Source organism: Leptidea sinapis, chromosome 1 (assembly GCF_905404315.1).
Source record: "Leptidea sinapis chromosome 1, ilLepSina1.1, whole genome shotgun sequence".
Taxonomy (NCBI): domain Eukaryota; kingdom Metazoa; phylum Arthropoda; class Insecta; order Lepidoptera; family Pieridae; genus Leptidea; species Leptidea sinapis.
In genome coordinates this window covers 13,289,778-13,307,672 of record NC_066265.1, presented here as the reverse complement: position 1 = coordinate 13,307,672, position 17,895 = coordinate 13,289,778, and the positions used below count along the sequence as shown (strand labels likewise).

General features: G+C 35.9%; 1 protein-coding gene across 1 annotated transcript in view; it reads right to left on the bottom strand.

Moving 5' to 3' along the window:
- Nucleotides 1-1,243: 1,243 nt before the first annotated feature.
- LOC126967240 (elongation of very long chain fatty acids protein AAEL008004-like) overlaps nt 1,244-17,895 on the bottom strand; it is a 36,250-nt gene continuing 19,598 nt past the window's right edge. Inside the window, exons 3-7 of the mRNA XM_050811735.1 lie at nt 11,668-11,858; nt 9,897-10,037; nt 7,547-7,652; nt 6,391-6,524; nt 1,244-1,474 (exon numbers count right to left, since the gene is read on the bottom strand). Of these exons, the coding sequence (XP_050667692.1) occupies nt 1,304-1,474; nt 6,391-6,524; nt 7,547-7,652; nt 9,897-10,037; nt 11,668-11,858 (743 nt within the window). The 3' untranslated portion in view covers nt 1,244-1,303. The remainder of the gene's footprint in view (nt 1,475-6,390; nt 6,525-7,546; nt 7,653-9,896; nt 10,038-11,667; nt 11,859-17,895) is intronic.

Sequence of the window (17,895 nt, the reverse complement as noted above, 5' to 3'; positions counted from 1 at the left end):
TACCAATAGTGGCACGTGATGGGGCTTTATTAAGAAATGCTAATCGCAGCCTATCACAGCATAATAAATCATTGACTGAAAATTTTCTCGCGTTAGGTTCATTTTCACGTGTACTAAGTGTTTCAGATTTGCCGTCAATTCACAAAAACAAATGACAAATGAATGCTATATATATAATACTACATTTGGTTACCAAAGAGTTCTAAAATTGAAATTCAAAAAAGTTTTCATTAGCAATGTTTCTAACTGACCAGTTCTAAACATTTTCAGTATTACCCACGTAACAACAAAGAGGTTTTCATTTAAATTTTTGGAATAAACGATTTGTTCCGAATTAAGATAAAAAAAAACATTTATTATAGTGAAATTCTTTATAATTCACAATAATTTTTTATGCATTTTATCAATAAAATTATAATTTTGTAGTAGGCTGTTTGGCTATATGTAATAAATCATCTTACATTTGGAGCGTGAAAAAAAACTTGCCCGCCATTTCCCATAGTTTTCATATTTTCTTTGAACGATTTATGCAATACATGTTTCTTTTTTCCTCGCAAGTGTGTTGAAAAAGTGCGTATGAAACTTGTGAGGAACTTGCTCACCAGACAATCGACTGATTTACGCCCTCGCCTCCGGTTCAGGCTGCAACCCACAAACTCGTGTATTATGAGCAAACTAGCTGACCCGGCAAACGTTATTTTGCCATATTTATGATTTTTAGAGTTAGATCGTTTCTTTGACATTGCAACATTACTTTATTTCTCTAAAATAAAAGAATTTTTCTAAAATAAACGTAGCCTAAGTTACTTCTTATTACATCAGCTACCTGCCAATAAAAGTCCCGTCAAAATCGGTCCAGCCATTTCAGAGGTTAGCTGGAACAAACAGACAGACAGACAGACAAAAATTGTATAAAATAATTCATGTACATGTAGTAAAAAACGGTAATATCAATATTACAAACAGACAATCCAATTTCATTTATATGTATCTAAAGATTAACTGACTAGTATCATTATAATAAACTATTATCAAGAAAAACGGCCATACAAGAATTATTTAACTAGTACATGCATAATTTTATAATCTAAATTATATAATGAAGCATAAATTAAACATTCAATTTAAATAATAGCCTCGAATTGATATCAGATTTCGTAAGACTTACCTAATTTACCCTTCGCCTACATTTAATATAAAAATAGCAATTAAAATGCTTGGTGCGAATATGAAATGAAACCAGTTTATAATAAATAACTTGTTTTATTTATAACTAACATACAATTCACTAATGTAAAACTAATTAAGTAGTTTTTTTCTTCTGTAATATATACTCCTTGATGTAGAAATTGGAGAAGAGACATAAGATGAATATATTGTGTGGAAGAAAGGCGCATGACACCCATTTGGGATATCCACAGGAGGGCTCGAACAGTATGTGGCCGAAATGCAGAATCAGAAGTAAGAATTGCAGCTAGAAATAAATAAGATTTATTATTACGATATACACTGATACATGGAAGTATAGTTGGATCAAGTGGATCTATGACATTATCATCAATAAAAGAACACTGGCAAAGTTTCTCGAGGCGTTTCAATTCTCTCACGCTGAAATCTATGGAGTGTACTAAGGTACGCGTAGTAAGTAAAACTAAGTCGAGTACCTTAAGTATAATATTAATATAATATAATATTGACACACATTTCACACAAATTATCTTGCCCCAAGTTAAGCATATATAACCTGTGTTATGGGTTACAAGACAATGATATATTTAATACAATATACTCACTTAAACATACATAAATTCATATAAACATACATAAATACATTTAAACATCCATGACTCGGAAACAAACATCCATATTCACCATATAAATGCTTGCACCAACCAGGATTCGAACCCGGGACCTCTAGCTTAGTAGGTAGGATCGCTAACCACTCGACTATACAGGTCGTCGTGATAAAACGCAAATATAACTTATAATAATAATAATAAGTATACTCCGGAGCCAGTTCTAGAAAACAGCCGTGCCAAGATCTACTGGGACCGATCCATTATCACGGACAGAACTATCATTGCTAATAAGCCTGATATTGTGTTGGTAGATCGGTAAGAGCGTCGGGCATTTATTGTTGATATCATCGTTCCGTGTGATGATAGCCTTGTTAACTTGACTGTGACTTCTGAAATAGACAAATGGTCAAAGTACCTAGCACACGAGGTTACAGACATGTGGGATGTTGATTCAACAATAATTGTCCCAATAGTCGTTTCCGTAAACGGTCTTATAGCAAAGAGCCTCGTACATTATCTCAAGAAGCTCTCGCTTAATAACTGGATTAACAGTCAGTTACAGAAAGCAGCTGTTTTGGAAACGGCACGCTTCATGAGGAATATCCTCAGTCTATCGCCCTAACCACCGGCGGAATTGTCGTGAACCAACGCCGGCGGGACTCTATTTTTTAAATTTATATTTGTAATATTAAATAATATGTTATGTTTTTAAAGTGATAACCCTCACTTCTAGGATTAATACACAAATAAAATTTGAAAAACAAAATTTTATGAACGATGCGGGACTCGAACCCTCGACCTCCGGCGTTCCGTGCCGGTGCTCTAACTAACTGAGCTAACCGTTCGAGTAACGCCTCGCTATAAAGTCTTGTTTGCTTTGTTCAACTCTCAGGTTATCACTTTGAAAACATAACATACTGTTTACATTTACAAAAGCGACAAGCCAATTTCCTAATATGCAAATATTGGGGTTGAGCAGGTTATCAACTGTAAATTAGATCCTGTAGATGAAGCCACAAACAATATATATATACATATATATATACATATATATATACATATATATATACATATATATATATACATATATATATATATATATATATATATATATATATATATATATATATATATATATACTGACCCAGCAAACGTTGTATTTCCGATATTAAAATCGCGATACAAAAGTAACGGTTTATCGTAGATGGGTGAAAATTTGAAGTTGTATGTATTTTTTTATGTTGACTCATAATCAAACAAATTTAAAAAAAATGTCAAAAAAATTTAAAAAAAAATCGTGTGGACCACCCTTAACATTTAGGGGGATGAAAAATAGATGTTGTCCGATTCTTAGGTCTACCCAATATACACTCAAAATTTCATGAGAATCGGTCAAGCCGTTTCGGAGGAGTTCGGTCCCGCACACCGTGACACGAGAATTTTATATATTAGATATATATAATAATACATATATATATATAAATGTATAATGAAATTATAATAAAGAGATTAATAATAATAATAATAAAAAGCCTTTATTCACTCCAATTACAGTACAATTAAAATACAGACCTCCGCCAAACTGCATAGCATTTTAATTGGCAGAGAAACAGCTCCCAAAGTTATATAGATATAACATAGATATTACCTCCGGCTTACTTTTTAGTTTTTTAGCAAATGAGCTAGATTGTTCCTATTATATTTACTTTTGGTATTGGGCTTATTTCTGATATGCCATGGCATACTGTTTAACAGTTTCGGTACAAGAAACCTTCTAGCTCGTTCACCATAATAATTCTGCGTTCTTGGTACAGACAGCATATACATTTCTTTGCTACGACTATTGTATTTATACACAATAGGATTTTTAAAGCAATTTTTTTATGCATTGGCCTGTCTTAGTATAATTTCAGTTATCAAATGACTATAAAAATAAAATCAAAGATTGTGCTCAGCTTTACATCAGTAAAGTCTGGCTAGCACAGGATGCCGGCTAGATAATGGGTACCACAACGGCAGCTTTTTCTGCCGTGAAGCAGTATTGTGTAAACATTACTGTGTTTCTGGGCGCCGTATCTAGTGAAATTACTGGGCAAATGAGAATCTTACGTCTCAAGGTGATGAGCGCATTTGTAGTGCCGCTCAGAATTTTTGGGTTGTTCAAGAATCCTGAGCGGTACTGTATTGTAATGCGCAGGGTGTATCAATTACCATCAGCTGAACATCCTGCTCTTCTCCTCCCTTATTTTCATCCAGACTAACTATCAATCCTTCTTCTTTACAAAGCCTTACTATCGGTCAACATCAAAATGAGCGCAACCTACTTTTCAAGATTTTTAAATTAGAGAGGTTATCAATTACGTAGTAAAAGATTCCTTTAATTATCAAGTAGGTACTGAAGTTTCTCTTGGTTATTTATAATGGACAGATGTTTTTTGCAAATTTATAGTAAATGTAGCCAACTTTGATTGAGAAGTCTTAAACTATCAGCGACGCTACGAATAAGATATTTAGAATATTGAATATTAACTAGCTATTCACACATTGAGAAATCTTAATTGGTCTGTCACTATCAGCCTGTCAGGACATCTAAATGCAAGTCATAGATAATTTATACGTCTAGTAGAGTCTCTTGCTGTTAGATAACCGATGAAGGAATATTAGTGTAGTGTGCGTGGAAAGCTACGTCTTAAACTAGCAATTTGTATGACACTTTGTGTTAGAGTGCGTGAATTGCTCAAAATAGAGCCTAGTTCTAAATTCTTTTTTTTCGATGTTTTCACAGCTGCCATAGTCTATCTAGACCATAGTTTCTCAACCTTATTTTGCTCACCTTGAGAATATGTTTTTTTCTAGAGTATTTTCGTGTATTTTTTGCCTTTTTAGACTATATTTTTTAATCTACTCACGCCCCATATGCGCCATCTCAATGCCCCCTAATTTTCTCTGGGTCTTCTACTGCCCCCCCGAAAGTCTCAAACGCCCACAAGGGGGCGTTATCGCCCACGTTGAGTACCTACGATCTAGACGTATAAATGATAAAAGATGCAAGTAGGTATACTCTCTAATGGCCGTTTCCAATATCTTCGGGTCTTCATTTTTCTGAAGGTACATACATAAAAGAATGAAACATCATGAAAATTGGTTCTGCTATCGATTTGTTTTAAATTTGCCACCAATGAAGTACCATAATAGGCTCTTTGATCTTCTAAAAACCACCTCCGCACTTGGTTAGAAAACTTAAGAGGCTATCGAGGAAAGTTAGCCAAAGGAGTGTTGCTCTTGCAAGACAATGCGCCGGTTCACAAGAGCAGAGTTGCAATGGCTTATTTGCACACGCATGGCTTCTATTCTTTGGTCCACCCACCCTACAGTCCAGATCTGGCCCCTAGTGATTTTTATTTGTTCCCCTATTTAAAAAAAGAGTTAAGCGGAAGGAAATTTTCCGACGACGTAAAGGAGCCAAATTTGGCTCATATTTAGGCGAAAGATAAAATATATTTTTTACGATGGTTTAGAAAAATTAATTTATATATCTCATAAAGTAAATCAACTAAAGGGTGATTTTATTGAAAAGGAAAAATAGATTTATTGTTTTATTTTATTTAAAACCCTTTCATTCCACGAATTTTTGGACCTGCCATCGTATATTGAACGTACAAAACAGTACCATTATATTCAACTCAATTTGTTTCAATAAAAATAGTTGAATTGCATCTGTGAATAAAATACCTATAATAATACTACAGTAGCCAAGAGCATATACCGTTGTAGTACTCCATCTATGAGCATAGTAGAAGTCTAGTGAGAGATTATTCATACCAATTGATTATTAAGACCTTAATATAACCAAGTCATGCACTGTGCATAGGGAAATATCAAGAACACCTCTATGCCTAGTTTGGGCCAAGATAATTTGTTTAAAAGTGTGTCAATATTATTATTATTATATTAATACCTCTCCAAGCAGATGTTCTGAATAAAATACCCTCGGGGGTACAACTCTATATAAGATAATAACTGGGAGAGCCTTCCAATTCCTCTAATGCTTATACATAAGAAAGCATTGGCAGGATGCCAGCATTTCAATTGCTTTTTTGAAGATACTCACGTCCTAAAGACCTGGAAATACAATGTGGGAGTAGCTGCGTTGGTGATCAGATGAGACGGTAAGTTGTATAAACGTCTTCCTTGCAAACTGAGTCACGTTTTAGACTTTTTTATACTTACGATTAGAATGGCAATGGAGAGGGCTATGCTTGGAGTTTCCCTGTGAGATCGAATCAGAAATGAGGAGATCCGTAGGAGAACCAAATACATAGACAAATGATTAGTGAAACTGAAGTGGCAGGGCACTGAGTTCGACGGACAGATGTCCGTTGGGACAGTAAAGTCCTCGAATGTCCACCACGTATCGGAAGACGAAGTGTCGGTTGGCCCCCCACAAGATGGACCGACGATCTGGTCAAGATCGCCGAAATACGTTGGATGAGAGCAGCGCAGGACCGATCGTCGTAGAAACCTTTGGGGGAGGCCATTGTCCAGCAGTGGACGTCTTCCGGCTGATGGTGAATGAAATGAAAATACTTACGATTTGTAGCTGGGTAATGTATTTTTTCCACCACAGCCTGACCCATTGGGGGCGAGTTATGGATATCAGATAGTAGGTGTACATCACCGTGTGTACTGCTGAGTTGATGAAACCCAGCATGATGCCATGGCCACCTGTCAATTCAATGATACGTAAAAGAAAATTCAAGATGAAGTGATTTTTTGCGTCCTTTATGCAGATTTATGAAGACACTGACATTAATACCTAACAGCCGTTCCCAATAAACTATCTACAGATAGAGATAAATTACTACCTTCTACAGTCAGCAATTAGCTGTCAATAATCTGAAGCTGTCTCAATATACCCGATAAGTCATTCTTATCGCCTAATCCTAACGTTAAAAATATATTACCTAGCTCTTTAGGTTAGCTCTACATCATGCCTAAAAAATTGTAATAGGAGAAGGGCGCTGCCATTTTACGCCAGTTTTTACGCCTCAAGTGTGGTTTATGTATTTTTTATTTATTTATACCAGTGGAAGGCTCCATTGCACAGGAGCCGTCCACTGGAGGAGCTAGATTATGGGTACCACATGGGAGCATATTTCTGCCGTGAAGCGGTAATCTGCAAACATTACTGTGTTTCGGTCTGAAGGGTGCTGTAACTAGTGAAATTTCTGGGCAAATGAGACTTAACATCTTATGTCTCAAGGTGACGAGCGCAATTGTACTATGGCTCAGAATTTATGGGTTTTCCAAGAATTCTGAGCGGCACTGCATTGTAATGGGTAGGGCGTATCAATTACCACCAGCTGAACGTCCTGCTCGTCTCGTCCCTTATTTTCATAAAAAAAATTACCTATTATATATTATTATTATTATGTACCTACTTTAAAAGGTGCATAAAGTTAATTCTGACAATCTACTGCTAAGAAAAGTTTCACAGTTTTTATTGTAGGTACGTTAAGAATTTCAAATACTCTTTTGCCACCAAACTGACCCCACGGGCAAACAAACTGTAAAGTGAACATCTTTACGGATTACATGGCAATAAGATATTATACTCTCAACTAAATGTCCAGCACCTGTCGTTTAACTCCTCTGGTGTTCCAAGAGAGTGTTGGACGAAGGTGATCACTTATGTGGGTGCGATCATCCTATTATTCTATAAAACAATATTTAACAAATATACGAACCAGGAACGTATTTGGTGCCAATATATGCCAATAGACACATGCCCAGGTGGTGATAGACATGTAAAAATGTTACTTGAGAAAATTTCTTCCGTAGAATGAAGAATACCTGGAATATTATTTGTTTTATTAGTATGAAAAAATACAGAGAAAGCAAAAATGTTTATAAGCTAAACCCTACAGTATAAATAATGTGTCGCCAAAATGTTGAAAATCTGCACAAGAGCTACTCGAAAAGTTACCTACTATATTTCACGAAATAATTCTTGATGTTACGAAATATTGTTTGCAAATTCATAAAAAACAGTATTTTATTTATTATGTACAGAACAACGTCTGTCGGGTCAGCTAGTTATACTTTATTTATTATTTTATTTTTATTAAACTGAAGAGTCCAAATGTTTTAAGTTTTTTCAAGTGTTAATTCCGCTAATGTATGTTATTAAAGTCTACATGAGGCATCCTCAGGACATATTGACTCGATAGACATATATTAGCGGAATTATCACTAAAGGCGAACAGTAAGCAGAAAACACGCAAACATGGTGTTTTTAGACAAGTTATGTGGTGAGAGTATAGCATTTCGAGCTATGAACACTACTTAATCCTGTTACACATATCCTTAAGTCTTATTTGTAGGTGCTAATGCTTGCTTTTGGTTATAGTTAACACTGCCGAGTCTTTTTGAACTACCACTTTTCTTTGAAATTAAACAAGTTTTTTGGCATGGCGTGACGCATTTTTTTGCTACTTTTCTCAGAAAAGTTATTCTTATAGCTTGTACTTTTTTGTGTAAGTTCATTTATTCAGATTAGTGGTGAATAACGAGGATTGTAAGCATATAAACTGTTTTCCACCCAATAATTTTGAAAATATTGGCTTTGTTACATAAATGGTGGGCCGAGCGCCGTGAACTCATATCGCTCAAGGTCGCTGGCATTTAGTGTCGCCTTAAGAAAACTTAAAACATTTGGATAGTTATGGATTTCCGCAAAGAAACGTCTACTTTAATAATTTTTATAAATAAACTGAAGAGTGTATGTTAGTAGCGTTGAACGCGCTTATCTCAGGATCTACTAGACTGTTTTGAATAATTATTTCAGTGTTAGATAGTGCATTTTAGACGCCGTAAGTAGTCTATATAAATTTTCTAAATCCTATGACAAGTACTTGATACTTTGAAATATCGATACTTTTGTATCGATACATTATTTTCGATACTGCTCACGAGTATTATCACGAGTATCGATACTTTCTATTCGATACCGTGTCCCTAGGTGTGTATATGTTACGGGCAACATATAATATTATATAAAAGTAATATTATTGTCAAAATAAACGTAGGTAACTAATGATGTTATTACATTTTTAAACGTTTATTTTTTAACTACTATATTCAATATTTTAATTTTTGTTAACTTTTCATGATAATTTTGTGAGTTTAATTTCATTTATTAAACAAAAACATTACAGTTCAAGTATTTTATTAATTTGCCCAAGATAGGGTGGGCATTATTCATAATGGCCGGGAAAAGTGAATAGTCATGCTGTTTTAATCACATTGTCCAATTGAGTCGGGCATTATAAATACAGACCGGCCATTATTAATAGTGCCCGGACTTATCAAATTGCCCGTAAAATATATAAATCTTTCAAATCCGACAGAGTACTCGCATTATTACCATTTTAAATTTATATGTAAATAATATGACAATGACCTTAACAAAAGTATTATTTAATTTGAAACTATTATTAATTTATTTATTCTGCTATTGCATCATTGAACTTAATTCTAAAACATGACCATTATTAATATTTGACAAGGCTGTCCTAAGATTATTTTCGTGGCAGTCTGATCGATAGAATTGGATTTTGTTTACAATAAACCGAGTCGTAAACAGTTAGCCACTACTCGGCTAAGTCGAGATAGTAGGTATTTTGTGGGGCAATGTATATGCTTTTACAACAAGGTCCCAGAAAATGTTCAAAACAAAAATATTCAATTCAAATGATATTCAAAAGAATTGTTAAAAACGTTTGTGTGGTAAAGGTTAATATAACATAAATGACTTTCTCAACGATTCCACAGATTGGGAATGGAGCGACCGCCCTCATGCTATTAAATAAAAAGTTTAATTGTGCAATATTACTTTGTAGACATCTTTTTTTATGACAAAAAAAACCCACTAATTTTGTTGCGCCCGTGCTTCTCAGGTCTGAGGCATTCTTTTTGGAATGGGTAGTTTTTGACTTTCAATAAGTGACGTCACATCCTATTTTGAATAAAAATATTTGAATTTGGTAGAACGTCATTGTTTATATAGAAGCAGTATGTGAAATATTTTTTAATTACCGTATCCATTAAGTCGACGATTTTAATGAAGTAGTAAAGCCAAACTCTGCTTATAATCCTCCTCTCTATTTCGGTATCCTCGTAATTAATCTTCTGGCACCAGAGACTGTAGTAACCAGGCAAGTAGAGCCACGTTATACACTAAAATTAAAAATAATATCATTCAAATTGTGTTTAGAAAGATAGAAAAAGGTAGAAGTGTTTAGATCTGAAAGAGAGACATCTCAAGTCAATTTCCTCATATGCAATTATTGGGAATGAGTAATTTATCACCTGCCTGGGAGTTGGCTCAGTGGAAAGAGCGCTCGGACGAAACCGAGAGGACGGGTTCCGTCATTCATTCATTCATACATTTTCATTCATACCTAATTATAATCTTACGAGTGCAGTATTTAATTTAAAAAACTTAACCTTTTCTCACCAGACATGTACAAGTTGAGCTGGTTAGCAACTGTAAAGTGAATCCTGTAGATGAAGCCACAACCTGAGATTTGAAGAAGACATGCAAGATTTATAAACGATACGTTACTAATACGGTTGGCTCAGTGGAAAGAGCGCTCCGACGAAACCGGGACGACGCGTTCCGTCATTCATTCATTCATACATTTTCATTCATACCTAATTATAATCTTACGACTGCAGTATTTCATTTTAAAAACTTAACCTGTTTTTACATACAGACTGACATACGGGGCCTGTAGATGAAGCCACAACCTGATATTTGAAGAAGACATCCAAGATTTATAAACGATACGTTACTCATACGGTTGGCTCAGTAGAAAGAGCGCTTGGATGAAACCGAGAGGGCGTTTTCCGTCATTCATACGTACATTTTCATTCATACCCAAATATAATACGAGTGCTGTATTTAATTTTAAAAACATGAACAACGAAGCATGGTATAAATATAAATTGAAAAAAAAAATTTTTACAAAAAAACAACCGACTCAAAAACACTATTCCAAAACAATAGATATAATATGCACTAAAACGTTTAAAAATAATTGCGTATTTTTATACAATCTAATTCTAGTTACGATTATTGTAATTTTTGGAATCGGTGTCCTTCCGTCGCGACCCGCTCTCGCGTCTCACCTCCTCACGACTCAAGCACATCTCACCTATAACTATGTATGTAGTTACAAGCCTATAATAGATGACACTGACTCAAAAAATTACAATAATCGTAACTAGAACTAGATTGTATAAAAATACGCAATTATTTTTATACTTTTTAGTGCATATTATATCTATTGTTTTGGAATAGTGTTTTTCAAAGTCGGTTGTTTTGTTGTTATTTTTTTTTTTTTTTTTGATTTTTAGTGAATTTGAAGTACAGTAACTAAAAAATTGTCTAAATATGTGCAGATATACTAAATTTTTCAATGCAGCAATGAACATGAGCGCTTAATTGAAGAGTTTCGTTACTTTGCCATGGATTCCGTACTCAGAATCTAAACAAACTATCTTTGAAGTATATCCTTTCCAATAAAATAAGAATCATCGAAATCGGTAGGCGCGATATTGAGATATTCGTAAATTAATCATCCAATTTGCTATACGTATTTAGCAAATTTAACACTTTTATGATTTTTCTCATGGATGCCATTGTCAGATCTGGACCAAATTACAATGGGACCACACGGGAAGCATCAGCTTTCAAACTAGAAAAGAATTATCAAAATCGGTTCACCCAGTCGAAAGTTTAGAGGTAACAAATACCGTCGAATTGACAACCTCCTCCATTTTTTGAAGTCGGTTAATAACTTACTTGAATCGTCATATAACCACATAATATAATCTGAACACAGTTATAGACAACTATGATGTTTTTGAGGTCATACGGTGATCTATCTTTCATAAATGCCGGACCCCATACTTTGACGAAGCGATGATAAATAAACATTATTGTAAATATTGGTAGGGGACTTGCGACCAGCCAAAACTTATTCGTCCGGGGATCTGAAACAAAAAAAAATATTGAATAATGAATACTTAGCCACGAACCCAATCAAAAAGAAATTAATAATAATAATAAATTAAAAGAAAGTTACTATCAATAATTTTAAATTAAGAATAGTGTGATTTAGAAAATGTACTTATTTTATTCTAAATAAGCATGGGGTGCTCGTTGTCAATTATAATATTATATTTCGTTGACAGAGCTAAAGGTAAATGTAGAGTCATTTAGAAATCTTATTGTAAATAAGCATGGGGTGCTTGATGTTAATTAAAATGTTATATTTTATTGACAGAGTTATAGGTAAAAGAAGCGTCGTTTAAAAATTTCTTAAAATGCACACGATACATATATTATGAAGTTAAGGAATAGTATTGATAAAAAAGTACTAAATTTATTGTAAACTAGGTGACTCGGCAGACTTCGTACTGCCTCAATGCCTCAATAAAAGACCTAATTTTTTTTATAAAATAAACTTAAAACAAACAAAAGGAATCTTTTATAAGTGTTATTACCCGTGTTTTAAGGGATTTTATTTTTTAACTCCTAAGAAAGTTAGAAAGATATAAAAATTCTAATTAGTTACTCATTTTAAACTATTATTTTTATTTGATTTCTGAACGGAAATCAAAATTGTTGTTTTTATTTAATTCCGAGTATTTATATTTATTCAACATTTTAAACCTTCTCTGGACTTACACAAATAATTCAAGACTAAAATTAGCCAAATCGGTCCAGCCGTTCTCGAGTTTTAGCGAGACTAACGAACAGCAATTCATTTATATATATATAGATAAGCATGGGGTGCTTGATGTCAATTTCTATGAAATACATTTCATTGACAGAGTTATAGAGGTAAAAGTAGATTCATTTAGAAAATTCTTAAAATACACAAGATGCAGATATTATGCAGATTAGGAACAGTATTGATTAAAAAAAAGTACTTATTTTATTGTAAATAAGCATGGGGTGCATGCTATCTATAAATTAGAAATATTTTATTAACAGTTATTGGTAAAAGGCGTGTTAAAATGATGCAAAATATTTTTATTATTACTCTTTGATTTACCAAATATATACATTTGATGTTCATAAACCTACTTATACAAATACATATATTATATGTTGCGTAAACCACCGAATAATATTTCGATCACCGTATGATCTGAATAGTTTTAACACAAATAAAAAATGTGTAATTGTAACTGTGTTTTTATATAAGGTTTTTTCAGAGCACGTTTTGAGGAGGATACGGTTGTTGCTCTGAAATTGAAAAGAAAAATTTAATCCTTTAAAAAGTATTTTATTTCAACAATTAAAAAATTTACAATATATTAGTTTCTTTTTTTGAAAACTATGCCTAGAGACAGTTGTGGATTTTTTTATTCATTCCAACCTTGAACCTGTATTCATACTTAATTATATTATATTACTATTCAACTACAAAACCACAAATTTCACTTGAGCTACTACAGATTAACTAAAATACGAAACATTGCAAATTTCATGGAGCAATGTCAAGTTAATACATGATTTATGTAATGCTTAGTTATATATACCCATTCTGATACGAGTATTAGACCAGGGTTTTCCTTTCATTTTTGTTAAATTCTTTTACATTTCCAGTGCGTTTCATCCCACTACGGTACCACAAGGATCTATTCTTGGACCGTTCCTCTTCCTTATCTATATAAATGATCTTCCTAATCTTATAGAGAAAAAACATAAGGTAGTATTGTTTGCGGACGACACTTCACTGATTTTCAAAGTGAAAAGAAACCAAGCTATGTATGACAAAGTGAACGATATATTTTATCTGACATCGTGTACTGATTTAGCGCTAATAACCTATTGTTAAATACCAAGAAAACTAAATTCATTAAATTTACCGTACCAAATGTCAAAAATGTAAATGCAAATGTTTTGTTAAACGGAGAGGTGATAGAACCGGTGGAATCTGCTATATTTCTTGGCATAACTCTAGATTCCAAATTACAATGGGGCCCCCATATTGAAGGATTGGCGAACAGACTTAGTTCTGCAGCATACGCGGTTAAAAAACTTAGACAATTAACTGACAAAGATACGGCGCGGCACGATATTAGTTATTTCCATAGTATTATGTCCTATGGTATATTGCTATAGGGCAACGCTGCCGATATTAATACAATATTTGTGCTGCAGAAGAGGGCTATTCGCGCTATTTATAACCTAGGTCCTAGAGAATTATTGAGAGCAAAATTCAAAGAAATTAACATCTTGACTGTTGCTTCTCAATATATTCTTGATAATGTAATGTATGTTCATAGGCACATAAGTTAATTTGCCAGAAACTGTCATAACCATAATGTTAACACCAGGAACAGACATAAACTGATGATGCCTACTACTCGGCTAAGTCGAGTTAGTAAGTCTTTTGTGGGGCGATGTATATGCTTTTATAACAAGATCCCAGAAAATGTTCAAAACAAAGGTGTTACGTTATTCAAAAGAATTGTTAAAAAACGTTGGTGTGGTAAAGGTTACTATAACATAAATGACTTTTTTAATGATACCACAGATTGGGAATGGAGCGACCGCCCTCAGGCTTTTAAATAATAAGTTTAATTGTACAATGTTACTTTGTAAATGTTACTTTAATTGTAAAACATATTTTTGATGAAAAAAAAAGCCCGCTGAGTTTGTTGCGCCCATTCTTCTCAGGCCTGAGGCATTCACTTTGGAATGAGTGGTAGTTTTTTTTTTGACTTTCAATAAGTGATTTCACATCCTATTTTGAATAAAAATATTTGAATTTGAATTTGAACTATTATTTTTTCTCTTTTTATCATTTTCAAAGGCTTCTGCACTGGTCTATATGTTAATCATGTAGGTCATCATCAATCATCAAATGTATGAAGTATCATCAATGTATGAAGATTATGGCCCATTCGATTTCGATGAAGACACAACCAAAGCAAACACCGACCATTTATACATGTAGTCGGTCTATACCATTTATATGTCTAGACCGACTATCACAGCTGTGAAAACGTCGAAAAAATTGAGTTTAGAACTAGCCTTGGTTTTGAGAAATGCACGCATACAAACACAAAGTGTCATACAAATCGCGAGTGTAAGACGTAGCTTGTCACGCACTCTAAACTAATATGCCTGGCCTGTTTTCATCAGTTGTCTAACAGCAAGAGATTCTATCTAGGCGTGTAAATTATATAAGACCAACACTAATAATTACTGAAACTATGATTTACAAAATTAATTTATTACGTACAGTATAGACTTTGCCTCCATTTTCAAACACACTGCGCGCAAGGAGGTTAATAGATCTAAACAAATAAAAGTTTAGGTAATACACGAAGAAGGTGCAGGTTAACGAATTACATTGTAGCATGTATTAAAAATTTAAAAACTAAATTAAATAATAATTCTGTCATTGCTCACGGTGAACATTATTCCGCCATTATAATGTTAGACAAGAGTCAAATGTCAAATGAATTAAACATGTGAAAATTCAGTACCTACTTCATAAAGGAATCTTTTACTACGCGATTATTTATAGTAATACCAAGTTATCTGTAAAGTGGCAAAAATAGGAACTACGGTCGCCATTTTGAAATGTTCTTCGACTGTCAGTGTCTACTACTTTCGAGTGTTCCGTGTGTTGTTGCCCCGACTTTTGTGCACATTGGAATTACTTAGCACTGAAACGACGATCAGTTCACAGATAAGTTGGTGACACTGTAATAATCTCTGTACTTAAAAAAATCTTGAAAAGCAGGTTGCGCTTATTTCGATATTTACCGATAGTAAGGCTTGACAGTTAGTCTGGATAATATAGCTGCCAGCCAGAGAATTTTTTCTTTTTTTTATGAAAATACTAGCGGCCCGCTCCGGCTTCGCATGGGTATAAAATATAATATATATACGACGACTTTGTTTTATACAATGTATTGAAGAGACGAGACGAGCAGGATGTTCCTCTGATGGTAATTGATACGCCCTGCCCATTACAATACAGTGCCGCTCAGGATTCTTGAAAAACCCAAAAATTCTGATCGGCACCACAATTGCGGCTACGGGCTTTTTGAAAGTGGGAGAGTCACGCTGCTGTCTTATGACGTCAGCACAATCGGGCCAGACTCGTCCGGGTTACTTACCACACTCGCACAGAATACTGGCGTGAAGTAGCGGCCTAGTGCCGCTATGTTTCGCATCCGGAGGCCATCCCCCCCCCCCGTCCCTCCTTCATCTCAAATATGAGAGCGGTATTTAAAGAGAAATTTCCCCAGGAGGGTACCGGCTCTTAAAGAGCCGGAGAATCCCTTCCCGAGCATTCGCGCTCGGGCTGCCCCTCGTATTCTGGGGAGGGCACAATACCGCGTATGTCACAGGACAAACAGGGCAGCAACACCACGGCACCCCGCTCCACGCTTAATGTGGACTTTTGTAACATCCGGGGAATTCACTCCAACTTAAACGCCGTCCACCACCACCTTGAGACGGCACAGCCGGCCTTGTGTTTCCTTACGGAGACGCAGATATCTCGACCTAGCGATACGTCATATTTAACGTACCCCGGGTACAAAATTGAGCATAATTTCATGCCTCATGCCAGGGTATGTGTGTACGTTAGGGAGGATATCTGCTGTCGCCGTCTCGGCAATATTGAGGGTAGGGACCTGTCTACTCTCTGGCTCCGCGTAGATTTAGAGGACCGCGTCCGCATCTATGCGTGTGTCTACAGGTCCCATAGTGGTAACCCAGAAACGGATCACCTCATGGGCTGCGTTCAAGCGGCATTTGATGACGTGCTTGCTCAGATCCCCTCCGCTGAAATCGTAGTCTTGGGTGATTTCAACGGGCACAATGCCGAATGGCTTGGATCACGTACCACAGACTACGCTGGGCGATCTGTGCATAATTTTGCATTGGCGTATGGTCTGTCCCAATTGGTTGAGTCGCCGACGCGGCTTCCGGATGTGGATAGCCACATGCCGTCCTTATTAGATCTTCTGCTGACTACACATCCCGATGGTTACCAGGTCTCTGTCGACGCCCCTCTCGGAACGTCCGACCATTGCCTGGTCAGGAGTGTAGTGCCTATCCGACGCCAACGTCGCAGACTACCTGCGAACCGCCGCGTTTGGCACTACAAGTCAGCAGATTGGGATAGGATGCGTTCCTTTTTTGCATCCTACCCTTAGGGCAGGGTTTGTTTCCCTTCGGATGATCCTAGTGCCTGTGCCGTTGCAGTAGCCGATGTGATACTGCAGGGCATGGATATTTTTATACCAAGCTCTGTAGTACCGATCGGTGGCAGATCACAGTCCTGGTTCGATGCGTTAATTAAGGCAGCATCTGACTGCAAAAACCAGGCGTATCGAACTTGGGTTGCGGCGCTGAACTCAAAGGATGCGAACTGCAAAGTTCTGAAGAGGAAATATAACCGTGCCTCCGGATTTTTTAAGCGGCAAATCGCCCGTCCGAAATCGAAGCACGTCGTCAAAATTGGCGAGCAGCTTTCCAGTTACCCGACCGGAACACGCAAGTTCTTGTCGTTGTCGAAAGCTGCTCTTGGTAATTTCAACCAGCCGTCCATGCTGCCGTTGTACATGAGGAATGACACCCTGGCCCATACGGCAAAAGAGAAAGCAGATCTTCTGTGCACTCTTTTTGCCTCCAACTCGACTCTTGACGACAACGGAAAAACACCGCCGACCATCCCGCGGTGTCAGAGCTCCATGCCTGAAGTACAGTTCCGACAGAAAACTGTTAGGCGAGCTCTGTTTTCGTTGGACGTCAGGAAGTCGAGCGGGCCGGATTGCATTTCTCCAATCGTGCTTAGAACGTGTGCCCCTGAGTTGACGCCGGTGCTAACGCGTTTATTCTGGCACTCTTATTCAAAAGGCGTAGTCCCTGACTCATGGAAGTCAGCCCTTGTCCATCCGATCCCAAAAAAAGGAGACAGTTCGGATCCGGCAAACTACAGGCCTATTGCTATTACCTCCCTACTCTCCAAAATCATGGAGAGCATAATTA